Below are 18,386 nucleotides of genomic sequence, written 5' to 3'. Positions count from 1 at the left end.
AATTGAGTTCGGACCTAAAAGCCATGATTTTACTGAGTGTATTGTCTGAGAAACAACGCTGATTATCTCTAGTCAGATTTTAGAGCTGTGATTCCAGTTCAACTTATTGCGATCCTGTAAGTCCACAACCTGTTGCTCGAGCGCGGCAACGTGCCTATCATGATCTGCAACAACTTTCTTTTGTTCGCTCATCTCCCCTGTAAGAAGATCCAGTTTAGAGCATAGCGACTGAACAACTGACATGTGAGAAGCGAACTCATTCCTCATCGCCGTCAACTCGGTTCTTAGAATGTCCTCAAAGTGTGTAACAGTGTTCACCATCTTGTTCTTCATATCGCTCGCGGTCGGTGGCTTGGATTTCTTCTTAATCGGAGAAGCCGATGGACACAACTCCTGCTGTTTATGACTGCATGCCATCAGGTAAAGCACCACCAATGAATAAAACTTAAAACAAAACGAAAAAAATCAGCAAAAAGAGGCCAAACGTATGGAGCTCTAATCGAGTGCAACTAGGTTCATGCGCACGTCACGTGATTCTCCAGCTGAATGCACTCTTTATTGCTGCTTTTCTTATAATTTCCTTTCAAATGTTGTACTTTTATAAGGTCTGTTAATACATAAAATAAAAAGGAGGGATAGAAAATCCTAAAAGAACAAGGAACTGTGGAAAATGGCTCAGTGTTTAATGAGTGATGCCATGCCTTGTTCTCTAGACTGCCAGGGCTGTGTCCCAACAATATGGTTATGGAAATTTGGGACCTTTCCATCTTTCCCCCTACATTTTTCATATCGCAGAACTGAGTAAAGTGGGGGTCCCACAGTATTGCAGTGAGACTTGACTTTTTTCCTTTTTTTTCAAATGACACTTTGTATTCTCATTGTAATTAGGTTAATTTTAAAGCAGTTTAAGGAGTTTTGAAGACCATTGTACTATAACTACTATTGGCTTCATACATGACTCGTGCTCTAATAATTTTGGGAGACGTGAAGCTCTGCTTGTTTAGAGGCAAAATCTCCAGTTTAAACTTTGTAAGGACTTGTCCACTATCATTCATCACTTTATACTCTTAGAACATGTTGTTGCACCTTTACTTGTTAGTCTCTTCTCAAGCTGGGTGTCTGAGGGGTTTGAGGCAGGAGTGAGAAATGTCAACACCTCTAGTCTTTTATTATATTATATAATAATCCTGTCTTATCTTATTATAATAATGCAAGTCTGACTGCATGTAGCCACTCTTCTACTGAATTGTGTGCATATTAACCCTGTTCCCATTAGTGCTTCTTATGAAAAAAAAAATATTGCATAGTTTAAAGGTATGATTATACTGCTATCCTATGTTTAAGAAACCTCTTTTTCAGACATTCCACAGTCAGTTAAGAATGAGATTTAATTAATGTCTTCAATCAAACCACATTTGGTCATTGTTAAAGTCAATATGAGATCAAAATGAATGCAATATACTTACTTTGTGCATGTTCGGAAATATTATATTCGGAAATATCATATTCAGACATTTTTATGTGACTTTTATATGACTTCTTTCTTGTGCATTTCTGTTCTGATTGCATCATTTGCCATTTCATCATTTGCGCTCAGAAGTGATGCATGATTGAACTAGCTAACAAACTAACCCCAAAAAAACCTTTTCCCACATTCAACCACCTCCAATTATCTTGTTTCACAGGGTGGATGGTAGGTCTCTAGGATGACTTTTCTCACCCCCAGCTGTGCAAATTCCCAATTGACTCTCTCCTTAATGAGTTTCTCCAGGCCAATGCTGAGACCTAAAAATATACAATAAACAATATGCAATCAGGGACAAATAGAGCAGAGGCTGCGGCAGTGATTCTGAACAAGAGTAGGATGCAGTATATCACTTTTATGAGCATTCGAGATAATGTTAATGAGGAGACGTTTTGACTGAATCAAGGTGAAGAACTTTTCTTCTACCATTTTTAAAATGGATGTTTCATTCTTCTGGCAAGTAAAGGACTTTTTAGTGTCTCTGGTGAGGCAGCCCGTACAGGTACGTATCTCTAAATTAAAAGAATGCTGAATCTTAACCTATGAAATCCTAAACCCCAGAAATCTTCTCTCCACTTCAAACTCTAGCACTGTCTGTGTTGCTTGATGACGTGTCTGTTCTCCATGCATCTGAAATGCACATCTCCTCCCCTTGCATTCAACTTTCCATCATTGCCTCGGGAGCGAGAGCCGCCTCCAGCTTTTCTATCTCCTCCCTGACATCTCCGCATCTTAATCCCGCCTTTTTGCCGTGTGACAGCAGAGGGGCTTTGTAGAGCCAAGAAGAAAAGGGATTTAGTCGAGTCTGTCTGATTTCAAAAAGTGAAAATGCAAGAACAATTCAAAATGAATTCTTTATCTGTCAGATAAGTTTTTTTTTTAGACATTTCCTCCCTATCTGTATGTGCTGAGTTAGCTGTGGAGAGATTCAGGTGTTGTAGATTTAAAAAGAGCTCTTTGTAACTTGACAGGGGAAGAATACGAGTTAGAAAACCCATCACCAGCTCTCCTCCGCCACTAGAAGCTCAACGAGACGGCTCTGAGATGCTTCTCTCTGTTATTGCTTGACTTTATCATACTCATCTGATCTCTGAAACATCTAAGTGACAGTTTCGCTCTAGAGCAGTAACTTGCTAATGCACGTTGATTGATGTACGTGTCTTTGAGCCAATCAAACCGTGCTGATTAAAAACTCTTCTCCTCTCAGGCGACTTTGACATGCTTCTTCACAAAGAAAAAGTCTTCTTTTTCAAATACCTTGTCCTAAACTGAACTTTTCAGTATTTGTGGATCATGAAAAAAGACATGGAAATATATATACCGAATCATAATGAATCAAAATTATATTTTGAGTTGATTTTAAATGCAACATGTCCCTCAAAAAGTTGTTTACATCAAGTCGTACAATAATTAATGGGCAGAAAGTTATGACGGTTATCAGTGAAAATGGATGGTTTTTCTGAACCTTTTTAAAGTTAGGTCTTTTTCATATGTCGTCCATCAGTCGAGAGTGCATCAGACCACCTGTCATTGTCTTTGCCACCAGGCAGTGAGATTGGGAGAGTGATTCTTCCAGACAAGAGCGTGTTATTTTTAGCCCCATTTATATCTTAGATGGTGTCTGTCTCATCCCCTCAGACAATCTTTGATCGCCTCAACTTGTTCCCCTCCTGTTCAGGACCAAATTTTGACAGGACTCCTCATGATCAGGTGTACAAGTTGCTTTTTGCAAAACCTTTCACCGGTGGCAGGATAAAGATCTGCTGCAACTTGACTACATCTCTGTTTCTACAGGTGTCAGCTGCCCGTCCATACAGGTAGAAGAATGGAAGTTTCCTCAAACTGCCAGACACAACATTACAGGTAAATACTGCTGCTAATGGACTTCCCTTAAAGAAACATGAAAAAAATCATCATCTGTCATTATTTACTCACCTCAGGTTGTTCAATACCAGGGGCCTGTTCCATAAAACAAGTTTACCAAATAAGCCAGGCTTATTTCAGTAATTCTGACTTATTTTCACTTGATTTGGTTTCTGAAAGCAAAATTACCATAGCTCAAGCTCAGTCACTGTGGCAACTTATGCTGGCAAACTAACCTGGTCCGGAGCAGGCTAACTGTCAGGCTAAGCTGAGCTCCTCTAACACTGACCAATAGGAACGCATCGATATTACCACTGACTCTCTCACATACAGTCAGTTTAATTTATTATCGGTCCAAAAATAAAAGTATACAGAAAATACACCTTAAATAATCAAATAAATAAAAAATAGGCTACAACCAACTGTATTTAATGTATCGTGCCCAAAATGTAGGCGAATGACATTTTAACATAGTTGCTACTTGTGCATGCAGTTGATCAGAAGTTTCTAGCCATGCAGCATTTCTCTCTGAATTTATGAAAACTGTACCTTTTATGGTTATTAGAACATTAAAATATTACAATCTAAAATGGCTCTTTAAAGCATTAAAGCATAAAAACACAATCAAAAGTTAAAATCACTGAATTAAAAATGTAAATGTATAATAGAAATCAGAGTACATTTTAACTGATAAGAGGAACACATATTTAACTCATTTGAGCTAGTGATTAACAGTTGCTGCTATCATAAAAAATACATGAAGGAATTTAAAATTCTATGTGTCACATTTAATGTCCAACAACAAATATTTTAGCAGAATATATATTTTATTCAGAATTCTTGGGCTAGTATTCTATTCTGCTCTGTCTGTGTAGCGCGCATATATTTGCATGGCTTTCTGACATTTACAGATGTAAAAAATATACCTGTGACGTATCAGTTATGCACTGAGGAAAACACAATGTGTCAAATGCGTTAAACAGCACAAATATTCGCTGTTTGCTATGGTAGATCGATTTGATCCATGATCGACATTAAGGGCTGCTTCAGAATAAGTGTGTACGTCACATTATCCTGACTCACTGAACCTGGATAGCATTAGTCAGATTGCGTGAACTTGAATTATCGTTTATGGAACCGCTTTAGTCCCGATTGATTTGTTAGGTTATTTCAAGTCAGGTTTTGGACTTTAATCCCCGCTTTTCTTAGCGTCTTTTATGGAACAGGCCCCAGATGATGTTCTTGATCTTCTGAGGAACACAAAAAGAGATATTTAGTTGAATGTCCAACCTGCTCTTTTCCATAAAAAATATGAATAGTGTAAGGTTGTCAAGCTCCAAAAAAGGCAATAGTAGTCCATATTACATATACACTACATAATAGCTTTCTTTGAGCAACAGAACACAATTTAAGTTATTGTTTACTAAAATATGGGGTTTGAGCTACAGTAAAGTAGACAAAAACTTTAATTTCTGAGTGAACTATCCATATTGTCGTGATTTTAACTATCACTATTTAGGGGCCATTCACACAGGACTTGTTCTTGGATTCTGTGATGCTTTTTTAATTTAATTTAATGATTTTTATAGGTAATACATTAAAGAGGGATTAACAATTGCATTCAAACTTTGTTAAAAATACAGTAAAACAAGAATACTGTAAAATAATATTACAATTTCAACATTTTTAGCTGATTTTAATTTTAATATATTTTAAAATGTATTTTTTTACATGATGTATTATGGCAAAAAATATGAGATGGCAGGAAAATGCTTTTTTTTTTTTTTTCGTTTCGAGGTTTTTCTCCCCACCTCATATTAGTTCCATCACAAAAGTTTTACGAGCATACACAAAGCTTCTCGAGGGAGCACACAAGCGTTCATTTTTTTTTTTGCATCATCATGTCCCCTTAGGGGCTCCATAATTTGTGATGTCAAAGCTGAATTTTCAGCAGCCATTTACTCCAGTTTTAGTGTCACATAGTCCTTAAGAAATCATTCTAATTTGGTGCTAAAGAAACATTTCTTATCATAATCAATGCTGACTTCTATTTTCTTCAGCTTTGTTTGCAAAAAACACTTCAAATTGGTCCATTATTTTGCATAGTATATTCCAAAAATGGGAAAAAAGTTCACTCTACTTAATTATGTGAATGTACTGCCATCTGTAATCATTCAAGCCTTTTAATACACTTAATAAAAGCCCAACTGCCCATAAAGGCAGTCTAAGGAACAGACTCTGTTCATGAGCTGAAATATATAAATGCTCCCAGTGTTATGGTCCCTCCTTTGGCCTTACATGAATTGAAAGCTGCCACAGCAGAGTTGTACATAGCATAGGACATGTCAACTAGCAGCTCACTGATTTATTTGCCTAAAGCGGTGGTAAATGGATTGATTGCCCGATCTGCAGGTTTCAATCTGGCGCGCAGTTTCTCCCTGTTGAAGAACAGCGAGGTCAAGAAGATCCGAAACCCGAGAGGGCCTGTCATCCTTCGCCTTGGGAAAGTACAACTCATCCAACCTACAAAGTAAATGTTTTATCTTTCCTCTTTTGTTTGTCTTAGTATCTATTTTTCTATTTTTAGAATGTAAGAGCAGGAAAGTTATTTTCCATCAATTTCTGTGACCCTTCGTGGTCAGTTATCTCTCAGATGATGGAGCCTGTTCATCCTGTATCTAAAAGCAATAAAACATGCAGTACAATAAGACAGAATTGCAGAACTTCTAGAAGTATTCTAGCAGGTCACTACAAGCCTCAAATTCCTGGCCGTTGACTGTTATTTGGTCTAACATTTATGCTAGCATCATCAGTTACGTCCATCTCGCTACAAATAAACATTTCAGCGGATTACACACTGCTTTGTGGTTTTACAGAAACGCTGTTAAATTTTTTATTAACAATAACTTTAAGTGCTTTTGGTGAGACCTCAAGCCACAGTAACAATCCGTTTTATGACAATACTTTTACTGAGCCGTGCGTAGATGAAAAATGACAATGATGTAAGCTAACGGGTTCTGTTTCCTCTCAGCACTCTGGTACTGTATGTTGGGATGAGAAAGTCAGTTTGCATTGCTTTAGACTACACATCAGCTTTCTTATTAGAATTTCCTGTTTCGCTCATGTAGACTTAACAGAAATAAGAGCTTGAGTGTTTGAGCCAAATAGGACAGAGGAGTAATACTGACGCTGTCGCTCTTGTGCTGGACTGTATAACCTTTTTATACTCTTTTTGTACTTGCTCTGTCCTCGATCTGCAACGTAACAGTATGTCATGAATTCACACACACAAATGGTGTCCCTCGAAAGCCCTATTCGGACAGGACTACTTTTCTCTGAGAAGGTTACGTGACTTTGTGTTGTACAGGCTAACTTGTGGATCTCATAAGAGCTTTTCACATATGAAATAGTTAATCATTCTAAACACCATAGGTAAAGAGAATCCTGGGTTATCTTGCTTCATATTTCACACTGCTCATACTTTACCTGGGGTTAACAATTTATCCTGGGTATTCATATGCTGATGTTTCACACTGTACATTCCTAAACCCAGGGTTAATATTCTTATTAGCATATTTGCGGTGTAAGTGTCATTGATTGGATGAACGTGGCATGCAAGATTTACTTAATGGCTCTAGCATTGCACATTTTTTTATTATATATATATTGGTGACAGTATTATCAAGTTTTACATTCTCTTTCTGTGAGATAAAGATTAATGTAAAGTATATAGTGCCAACAGTATTATCAAGTTTTACAGAATGGACTTTTATGACTATAAAGGTAGAAATGAAACTCCTTTTCCATATGACATTTTTTTTTTCTTTCTCTCAATTGCTGAAATGACTGTTTATGACCAAATCATGTGAATATGAGGCACGTGATTGCTTGTTGGCTGGGAAGCATGTAGCCGTAACATTCTAACGCACATTTCTCACTGTACACGGTTGGCACCAAAATACAGGGTTAACACAGCTAAAACGCTGCTTTCATAACATAGGGTTTCCATGCTTATACATTAAAAGTATAAAACGTACTTTTACCTGGGGTTGAAAGCGGGGTTTAAAATGATGGTAACTTGGGGTCAAGCGCTATGTGAAAGGCCATATACAAATCAAATAAGTATTGGTCCTAACTACCTCAGTAAACATTTTGGAAGTTTTTGGAGGAAGTGGGACTGTATTTTGATCCAAATTGCAGCATTTGTTATATCATATTCTAGGGAATTTCATTAGTTAATAATTGAAGAGTTTATTTGCAAAAACAGTTTTGCAATAACTGCTGTTTTTTTTTTTTTTTTATATCAAAATGTTTTTATTATGTCATGTTTTTTATTTTGTTTTATTGTATTAGTTAGCTGTATTTTTTGGTTATTTTTACTTAATAACCCAAACTGCAGTTTGATTGAGATCAATTGGAATGCACAATGAAAAAAGATTTTTTTTAAAAAACGACGTTATCTGTTTTTACAAATGAACTCTTCAATTGCAATTTAAACATCACCTAGAAAGCAAATTCTTTGCAAAAGGGTTAAAGACGGAGAGTTTGAAACCTGTAGAGGTTTTGAGTGACATCCGTTATCATGCTATAATGAACATGGAGATAATTTCTTGTCTTTATCACCCTCCCTCCTGGATAGTTACCCATTTGTTTTCAGATGTTTGGACATGTGATCTGTTGTCTCTAATAGTGCTTGAGCAGCTGTTTATCTCCCCGTCATGAAATGATGGCTATTCCCTGGCTGACGTTCCCTTTAGAGAGAGCTGCTTGGCAGTTGCAAATAAACATGAGGATCTGACACAGCTTATCTTGGTGCTGATGGTGCATTGCAAGAAATGTTACTTAAAGGTTAGGGATTTGGATCCAGATGTTAGGTTGGAGGTCTCTTGAGAACTCTGATGTGAGATTCAGAATGGCCTGATCACAACAGTGTTACAAATTGTAGACATACTTATTAAAACACAAAAGTCAGATTTCAGTTTCCCTCATCAAAATGCTTTCTTATTCTATCCTATACCTCCTTTAGCTGCAACAATAGTGGTGTTTTGGTTGAAAGTTGTACAGTTTGAACTTCTGAAACTTTAAAAGGAGAGTCAAAGATACACATACACACAGACATACTCAAATCCCCCCATCATCAGGGAGTTCCTCTCTAAGAATGGATTTTCCAGAGCCCCAGGTGCTTTCCCCATTTGAAACCTGAGCTCTTTTTCTACTGCTCTAAATCTCATCTCAGCCAAAGAGAGCAAGAGCCTGCACCCAAACTCACTCGATATGGCCGTCTTACTGCAGAAGGGGTAAAAAACAGGATTCCTCCTCCATAAATGGTCTCCTACATTCTCTTTCTATGAGATAAAGTTTAATGTAAAGTCTTGTCAGCCAGTCTATGATATTTGATAGCAGCAGATGGTGTTTAAATTGTTAGGCCACCTCTGTGTTAGTCATTCTCTTAGTTCAGACTTGGCTTGTAATAGAACTGTCTAACTCTTACTTTCCTTTATCTTGAATTTCACCTCACCTGGGAGAGAGATGGAGGGTGTAGGTTTGAGTGTTTACTCAGGTATTTGTATTTGTGTCCGAGAAGAAGTACAAACAATTTGGGGGCTGATAAGAATAACTGATAATCAGCAGCTTGTTGTGGCTGATACTGATAATGAAGCTTTGTGGTTTTTCTAAGTAATTAGCTAATTAATTAAAAACTGCTCACTTGACACCAAATAAATGCTGTTTAAAAGCTTTGAACTTTACAATTAATATGGGCGATGGCATTTTTGAACCGTGACCCCAAAACCGATGTACGGAACCGTGACTTCTGTGTACCATTACACCCTTTGTGTTATATATATATATATATAAATATATAAATATAAATAAAGTCTCAACTAGTGGAATACAACAAGCATATTAGTTTTAATCTCATACAATACCGTTCAAATAAGTTTGGAGTTGGAAAGTAGTCTCTTAAGCTCACCAATGCTGAATTTATGCATTGAATTTTCAGCAGCTCTTACATTAATCATCAGTGTGTCCCATTATCATTCAGAAATAATTCTAATATGTTCAAATAAACATGTTATTATTGTTGAAAACAAAGGAACTCATGATGCATAACATTTCTTAAAAAAAACAGCTTGTGAATGGTAGTGTATCATGCTCAAAAACACACATGAAGGGTTCTTTGTCCATTAAAAACCACTTGATGGAGAGTAGTGCAGTATTAGCTCCTATACATTGTTGCTAATATAAACACAAGGATGTCTGTATGAATAATGATTATTAGATTCTGATTGGTCCATTGATTTAAAAGTGACATTGATTTAAATACACTACATTTCAAAAGTGTTAGCTATTTTAACAGTACTGAAATATTAACAGAATATAAAAAAAATATTTTGTTACTTTTAGCAGATGATTCCAATTAAAACGTGCCCAAACATATCAAAACAAAGTCTGTAATTCTTGAGATAATCATCAAAGAGCAATATGACACGCTACCTTGGCTAAAAACACTACAGTTTTATAGTACTCACCATACTCATGAGACTGTTTAGGTCACACATATTATGAAATAAATAAATAAATTGCCGCATTTGAATATTGGCTAAACATATTGGCTGTAATTCCACTAATGGCATTGATAATAATGACTGAACTTTCCTGGTTACTTTCCAATAATATATAATGCACTTCTATTCTCAAAATATAGATCTGCTTTATGGGACTCTAATATTCGAAAAAAATAAAATAATAAAATCATTCATCTTTGATTTATGATGGCCCTTATGTTCAGCAAGATTTGTTCAGCAATATTAACAAGAAATCTTCGAAAGGAGTATGTACCTCATTCCCTGTCATAACAAGTTTCATCCTGTACAAACTCTCTGTGTCTCTCTCTCGCTCTCTCTCTCTAGTGTTTAGTCCTGATTTCATTTTTTCCTCGAGGAGGCCGGCCTCACTGTTATTACTTTGGATGCCAGGTCTCTGTTATAAATCATTGTCATCTCATTTTAGAGACAAACACGCCTGCTTATTGTTGTGCGTGTTATATATGCATGTTTATGTGCTTATGATCAGCTTCCCGTTGTTTCGTGACTTGCATGTGAATAAACTCCAGTACCGAGTCTATGTGTGTGTGTGTGTGTGTATGTGTGTGTGTTTGGGATGGTAAACACATTCCTGGAGTTTGCCTGCCCTTGACCCACCAAGAGGCAGGCAAACTGTTTATCCAGCGAGAGATAGAAGTTGAGAATGAAGATGAGGTTTGCTGAGCTGCATTTCTTTTCAAAATTAGTGTCAGGGGTTATTCCTCTATCTGTATCCACAGCACCATTAATACAGAGATACTCCCCCTTCTGCTAGCATTTAGACTGTTTCTTTACTCTTACAACCCAGCTGCTCCACGTTTATTTGTTTGTACGTGTACTGCAGTCTAACCACACGCTTGTCTCCTCAGTCAAGTGTTTCCTCATGGACTTCCAGAGGAGTTCACCCTGGTCTTCACCTTGCTGCTGAAGAAGAAATCTTTGAATAATAACATTTACCTGTTCCAGATATCAGATGAACACGGCTATCCTCAGGTGTGTGTCCACATTCCACTCAAGTCCATAGATCTGTTCCTTTAGGAACGGCTAATTATAGAGCTGCATTCTAAATCATAAAATAATTCATAAATCATAAAACTAATTGCTGATTATTTTTAAAATATTGGGCCATTCATTTGTTACAGTATATATTAATCTTTGTTAACGTTAGTTAATAAAAAAAAAATGTTCATTGTTAGTTCATGTCAGCTCAGGTACATTAAATTATGATAACATATACAACTTTAGATTTTAATAATGTATTAGTAAAAGTTTTTGAATTGCTTTTCATATAGTTCATGTTAACTAGCCATGCTGCTTATGTTTATATACGTGAGTTTTGCATTTCGTACTTAAATATACTATAGGTTTATGCAATAGAGCTCTTGTATACTTAGTTAAACATATTTCAGTTTAAAGCAAGTTCTTGATTATGCTACACCAATACTAACACTATGCGAGAATTATGTGAGAAATATGGCTTTGGCACATAAATAAAACAAGTTAAAGAAATAGTTAAATAAATAAAAACTAGAAATGTGAAAATTCAAAAAGATATGCATTAAGACAAGCATCTTAATCTTAAACGATTATTTGCAATTTTGCCGGGATAAACAGCTAAATAATTTATTATTATGAAATAATACAAAGACAGATATATATTTATGGCCAACAAGTATGGCAACATGCTAATTTTGGACACTGTACTGCAGCCTCAACAATAATAACATTTTCTAAATAAAACTCTCTTTTTCCCTATTTATCACACTCCTTTAGTTCTCACTGGACTGGAATGGTCCAGATGGAAACCTGGCCCTGCGGGCGAGAGGGGCTGACCCTGAAGGGTCCATGGTGGAGTGCGTGTTCGAAGGTGACGGTGTGGAATCCCTGAAGGACATGCACTGGCATAAGGTGGCTCTGAGTCTGCAGAGAGATACGGCCTCCCTGCACGTGGACTGCAGCTCCATTGAGAACAAGCCCCTGGAGCTCCGTGGACACTTACCCATCAATGGACACACGCTGCTGGGTATGAGGGCTACTGATGCGGCCCCTGTGGAGGTGAGGACCTCTGCTGATCCTACAAAAGATTGAGGCCGTTTTGTGAACCTTTTACAGAGGAAGAGGCTTGCCGGATAAGAATGTCAATTAGATGAACGACTACCGAAGCTTCCGGCTTCTTTGATAATTGAGCACTACACTGCTAATAGAGTAGTCGGAAGTAGATGTTTCCTATAAGCCGGCTTCCCACAGGTTTTGCCCTAGGCATCCTGTCTGCCTGGGAAATGTGGCAGGGGTGTGTCTTTGGATGTATGAGAGACAGGAAGACTACGGGCGCTTCTCTTCAGGGCTAACGCTACTGAGCTCTCTCAGCTCGAAAAAGATGAAAAGAACAGCCCTAACCGAGCTTCAACCATTACCAATTAATTAGTTTGTTAATCCAACCACTTAGCGAAATGATCATGTAAGTGGTCATATGTAAGGCAGTGGGGGTCCAGCATTTAAAAAGCTAATTTTCTTTGTTCTTGCTCTGCTTTTAATATGCTTTCTCTCTTTATCTTTCTTCAGATTGACGTCCAGCAAGTGATGGTGTATTGTGACCCCTCTATGGCTGTGCAGGAAGCCTGCTGTGAGATACCTGGAGCTCGGGTAATAAAGTCTGAACTGTTAAAAACACAGTAAAATGCTTTTATACATGGTATTATGCGAAATTTCAAACACATTTCGTCTAGTGAATTCATTTCTATTAGCATTCACCCACTATGGGCTGTTAAATGGCTTTTTATGTTTTAAAATGGGTTTAAAGTTTAAAATGAGATCTACACAACAAAAATTATACTTATTTGGATAGCGTTTGCTGGAAATAAAAAAAAAGTAGATCATGTTAACAAAAAGTAGAAAATGGAATATTTTGTATCGGTATAAAAGGAAAAATAAATCAATTCACTTCTGTTATTCGATGCCCAGTAATTGGCTAGACATCATCAGCATTTAATTAGTCTGATAAATCAATCTGTCACTAATTTATTTCATTTGTAGCACAGAGGACACTGCAAGGCTCAATATTAATGGTCGTCTGCATGTCTTGGATTACAATATTAAAAAATGTAATAAAATAAACTATTGAACTACGCTAAGTTGTTTAAAGTGAATTAAGTTTTTTAATCGGACAAAGGAATAGTTGACGTTAAAAAAAGTTTACTCACAAACTATTTTAAATTATTTTTGTTAATTGAAGTAAAATAAAATAAAAATATACATGAAAGAATTTAATGCAAATGAAAATGAGAAATGTTGCCTTGGCAACTAACTAAAATATGTTTAAGTTGAAATTCAAGTAGAAACAAATCAGTGTTTCTGATTAAATAAATGAAGTCTTGGTTAGTGTAGAAGACTTGTTTCAAAAAAAGACTTATTTCTAAAAACATTACAGACCCCTGACTTTTGAACGGTATTATATACAAGAACATAAAATCAATTGTGACAGTTAAAAAAACAGACAAAAGTGGAAAAAATAGAGAGCGAGACAGAGAGAGAAAATATTATTTAATTTTTGGGGTGAACTATATTTAAAAGTGAAGCAGTTTGCATCAAAGTAGCTGTGAAAGTTAACAATTAGTTAACAGTGAGTGAGTTAATAGTGTTATGGTTCCATGCATGTAAATTATCTGGATAGATATAGTTTTACCTTAAAGGTTTGAACCTACCACAGTCCAAATAAGTACTGTCGAATATTAAGACAGTAAGAGGTAAGTGTTTTCCCAGTATTTTCAAGTAATATTTCACCCTAGCTGATGAAACCGTCGAACATGTTTTCAGTGATCACAGCGGAGGCAAAGCTCATATTATGCTGAGTGAATGGATGCGTTCCTTCTGTCAAAAAATCATTGTTGTAGTTGTACTTGATGGATCAAGCTCCAGAAGCGACTCGGCTTCCATCGGGACAGCTGTGGTGGTGGAACAGCGCTTGAGTCATCGATGTGGGAGTGCTGCTTTATTTGAGGATTTGGAATTTGGTGCATTTCTCCTCTCTGAATTGATCAGAGCTTTGGCAAGGCTTGCTGAATCGAAAAGGCTCACAAGAATGCGTCACTTGCAGATAACTTCAGCCTGTATGAAAAGCATACAGCCACCCACAGCCTGGAATAGTAAAGAAGGTAGAGATCAGGAAATGTCACCTGCAAAACTTATTTGACAAAGGAAGCGCACATGGGAATAGGTGCAACTCTGAGTTGACATTTCGAAATTTGATGAAATTTTGCATCAGAGGATATTTCAGAGCCAGCAACTATTAGACATCTTTAGTTACGTGCCAGATGGACCATTTTTAGTATGAAAAGATGATTATTCCCTTTACATGTTAGTTGCATATTTGTGAGGCAAGGTATGAATAACATTAAAACCATCTGATTAAAACATCAATATGGTTGCCATTGTGTGTGTGTTTGAATGTAAGCCAACAAAGTTCTTTGTGTTCTGTTGTTTTGGGGCGAATGCTCAAAGCTCCCCGCAAGCAGGTTTAAAATGGAAACAAGGGCAACTATTTCCCCCTTGAATGCATTTGCTCTAACATGGCTTTTTAAAAGCAGAGGAGTTAACGACTGCATCTTGAGACGCAGAAGAAAAGATGTCTTGTGTTGTAGATGTCTTGAAAGACCACACCAGAAACTGTGTATGAGAAGGTTTTTTATTAGTTTTATTATTTAAATCAAATCCAGTGTTGTTTTTGTATTTGTATATACTTTTATATTTTTTATTCATAATAGCTTTTATATTTTCAGTATTTTTTTTAGTTTGATATTTATTTTATTTATTTATTTTTTGTTTTATTTTATTTTTATTTTGCAGCGAATTGAATTTTCTCCTTTCTAAAGTTCTTTTTGCTTCTATAGTGCCCACCGGATGCTCCCAAGATTCGACGAGCCGCAGAGAACCAGGTGGAGTTTGTGCCCAATCCCTTCACTCAGGTAAATTTATTTTGACTGTTAAAAATTCTATTCTTTTGCAGTTCATTTGTAGAAATGTTGTTGCTAAAATACAATCCATGAACCCATTCATTTGCAAAAACAACCCTTGATACTGCACTTGAAAATGAGCCACTGAAAGTGTCTCTGAAAGGGCCTCTAATGAAAAGATCTTACAGAAATTAAGAGAGGGGTTGTTATTTATTGAATGTGGGATCCTGATCTTGAGATGGTTTGAAGTGTTTGAAGACACACACGTACTTCCTCTCAGTGGGAGCTATTAAGGGGGCGTAGACAGAGGATGCATCCTTGCGTTCAAAAGCAGCAAGAATGCAATGGAATGGAACATATTGAAGAGGCCTCAAGATACAGTGTATATTTTTATTCAACAGGCTATTTTAAAACGCATAATATAAATATACAATAACCAAAGACATCCATCAAATGCATTTGTGCACATTAACCAGCAATTAAAAAATGGTGCGAACCAAATCATTCCTGTGTGCAAGCCCCCAAAAGAAGTAATCTTCCTAAAATAGGTTTGCCAGTCTCTCTAGGTGAATATACTAATGATATATTAATTTGCAGCACCCTTTTGAGTTTTTCATACTTTTCCCATTAAAACACTTGAATGGTGCATCCCAGCAGTATTACAGCATATAAATAGATGACAAGATGAGCTGAAGATGGGATGTAGGCTGATAAATATTTCTCATCCTGATATATTCGACATAAAATGGCACAGTTAGTGGCCATTAAGCATCCCACTAGCAGGCAGTTGAATGAGCTCTTTTGCCGAAACAGGAAATGAATGTAAATTCATGTGAACAATGCCCAGTGGGCCATAGAAATGCTGAAATCAAACGTTCTCTGCTTCTGCAGCTCTTTTATTTTTCATACTTGCTCTTTCGCTTCTTGTCTATGCACATTTGCTCCTGCATCTACATGTTGTCTTTCTCTTTTTCTCTCCTGTTATTAGTGGTAATTTTAATGTCTTTTGAATAGTTGGCCCTCATCGGTTAATAAGGTGTTGGTGTTATTTTGTGGGCCAATAATATAAGACCAAAATCCCGGGACCAAAAATTATTCAGACACTTTGACCTGACACGTTTTTCTTTAATTGCTAATACAACCTTTTTACACCACAGACTGTACAAAATTAAGCATTGGTTGGTAAATGGTTGACCTAAATTGGTATTATCTAATTTTGTACTTAAATTTAACAGCTTACAGCTATTCAATCTAATTCATTACATACATTTCTATCAAAGATATCTAACATTACCAAGATCAATTTGCTCTGACACAGTTAAACTTCTCATATTTTATTACCATTTTCTAAACTATAGCGAATAAACTGTGATAATTATGTGAGAAATGCTGAAGGTATCCGGATAAATATTGGTTTGACTGTATATAGGTAACACTTTATTTTAAGGTGTCCTTATTACACATTACATGTACTTGCTATAAAAGCAATAAATAATGCATAATTACATGCAGGTAACCCTAAGCCAAACTAGAGACCTGCTCGGGACGGATTTTTCAGTCCCGCGCCTGCCCGCTCCCGCAGAAATATATCTTATCTGGCCCCGCTCCCGCCAGCAACATTCATGTTTTGTCCCGCTCCCGCCCGTAAAAGCCCGCATAAAAGTAATCTATAAAGATTTTTTTCTGTACATCAAAGAAATTTACATTAAATGTTTCTGTAACATCTCCTAAACTCCACAACATCCCAGCATAAACGCTCCTGATAAAATATCCTAAATTGTTATTTAGGCTAAGCATCAGCATTCACCAACCACTGTTATTTTTAACAGAAAAGCAAGCATGGGCTGCTGCCAGCATGGTTAGGCATGGCAAAATGCGAGCAGCGCTTCCTTTATTATCACTAAAAGCTGACATCTCAGTTCATCGCATTTTTTAGACATTTTATGTTTAGATCATTTCTATTTTGCTGGAGTCCCGCAAATAATTGTATTCTCCCGCATCCCGCACACACACAAGTCTCTTCCCGCCCGCACCCGTACTCGCCCATCAAGAGTTGTCCCGCGCCGCACCCTGTTACGTTGGGTCCCGCGGGTGCAGGACCTCTAAGCCAAACCCTAATCTTAACCCTAACAATATAGTTAGTACAAGTAGTTATTTAAAGGGCACCTATTATGCCCCTTTTTACAAGATGTAATATTGGCCTTGGGTGTCCCCAGAATGTGTCTGTGAAGTTTCAGCCCAAAATACTGCAAAGATCATTTATTATTATGTAATTTATTAATATGTCATTTTTGGGGTGTGTCTAAAAAAAGAGCTGATTTGGAGTGTATGGCTTTAAATGCAAATGAGCTGCATATTTCCACCCTGTCTCCAGAAGAGGGTGTCGCATATACATCTCTCTGCATTGCATATTAACAGCAATAAACAGCTGGCATAAGCAACATAACTGAGAGCGAGAGAACCGGTGTTCTCAGCCGTACATATGGGAAGTCAAATGTATATAAAAGTGATAAATGTATTTAGGTAGATTTTGAGGCGCATTACCTTGAAAAATGAAAGTAATCCACAGCGTCCTCAGCAGTGTTGGGTAAGTTACTTTCAAAAAGTAATTAATTCCAGTTACTAATTACTTAATCAATATTGTATTTAAATTACTCTGTCTGAAAAGTAACTTAGTTATTCAATAAGTAACTTAATTATTCAAATCACTAATTAGGCTACATCTTAAAATCCCTATAAACCTTAGAAATTAAACCCTTTATTCTTTCAATTTGAGTCAAACATAGATTAGTTTAGCCTTTTAGCTTTAAAACAACTGTAATACTTAAAACTTTTTAATATAAAATGTAACCTTCTTTGGTTAACAAATAGAAATACTCTGCAAAATATCTGAATAACAAAAAAGCTTAAAAGTTAAACAATATATTTCAGTTTGGCAAGATGTTAAGGAAAAGCCCAACTAGTAAAATCCGTACAGGTTTATGTAAAAATAACACGTTAACTAATGTAGGTAAGAATAAATGACAGAAATTATCTTCTCTTTTTTTCGATTTGAATTCGTTCATTTAAAAGTAGACACTTCAGGCTTTCAGATACAGGAAAGACTGTACCTCACTTTAGTTTCATACGGATTACATAATCAGGAATATTCATTTTCGATTTGAATTCGTTCATTTAAAAGTAGAAACTTAAATTTTTCAGATACGGGAAAGACTGGTCTCGCTTTACTTTCATAGAGATTACATAATCCGAAATATTAGTTTTTGATTTGAATTTGTTCATTTAAAAGTAGACACCTCAAACTTTCAGATACAGGAAAGACTGCACCTCACTTTAGTTTCATATACGGATTACATAATCAGATAATATTGATTTTCGGTTTGAATTCGTTCATTTAAAAGTAGAAACTTCAAGCTTTTAGATACGGGAAAGACTGTATACCTCGCTTTCATACGGATTACATAA

At 36.4% G+C, this 18,386-nt stretch overlaps 1 protein-coding gene across 2 annotated transcripts in view; it reads left to right on the top strand.

Annotated features, from left to right (window-relative positions):
• The window catches only part of LOC306847626 (uncharacterized protein), a 79,057-nt gene that overhangs the window by 9,105 nt on the left and 51,566 nt on the right, over positions 1 to 18,386 (top strand). For both annotated transcript variants that reach the window (XM_079381674.1, XM_079381673.1), the window contains exons 3-8: positions 3,320 to 3,388; positions 5,801 to 5,918; positions 10,842 to 10,965; positions 11,746 to 12,027; positions 12,535 to 12,615; positions 14,859 to 14,933. In XM_079381674.1, coding sequence (XP_079237800.1) covers positions 3,320 to 3,388; positions 5,801 to 5,918; positions 10,842 to 10,965; positions 11,746 to 12,027; positions 12,535 to 12,615; positions 14,859 to 14,933 — 749 coding nt within the window. The remainder of the gene's footprint in view (positions 1 to 3,319; positions 3,389 to 5,800; positions 5,919 to 10,841; positions 10,966 to 11,745; positions 12,028 to 12,534; positions 12,616 to 14,858; positions 14,934 to 18,386) is intronic.

The sequence above is a fragment of the Barbus barbus genome (assembly GCF_936440315.1).
Source record: "Barbus barbus genome assembly, chromosome: 27".
NCBI lineage: Eukaryota > Metazoa > Chordata > Actinopteri > Cypriniformes > Cyprinidae > Barbus > Barbus barbus.
Note: the sequence above shows the minus strand (reverse complement) of the source record. Positions and strands in the feature narration are given on the sequence as shown.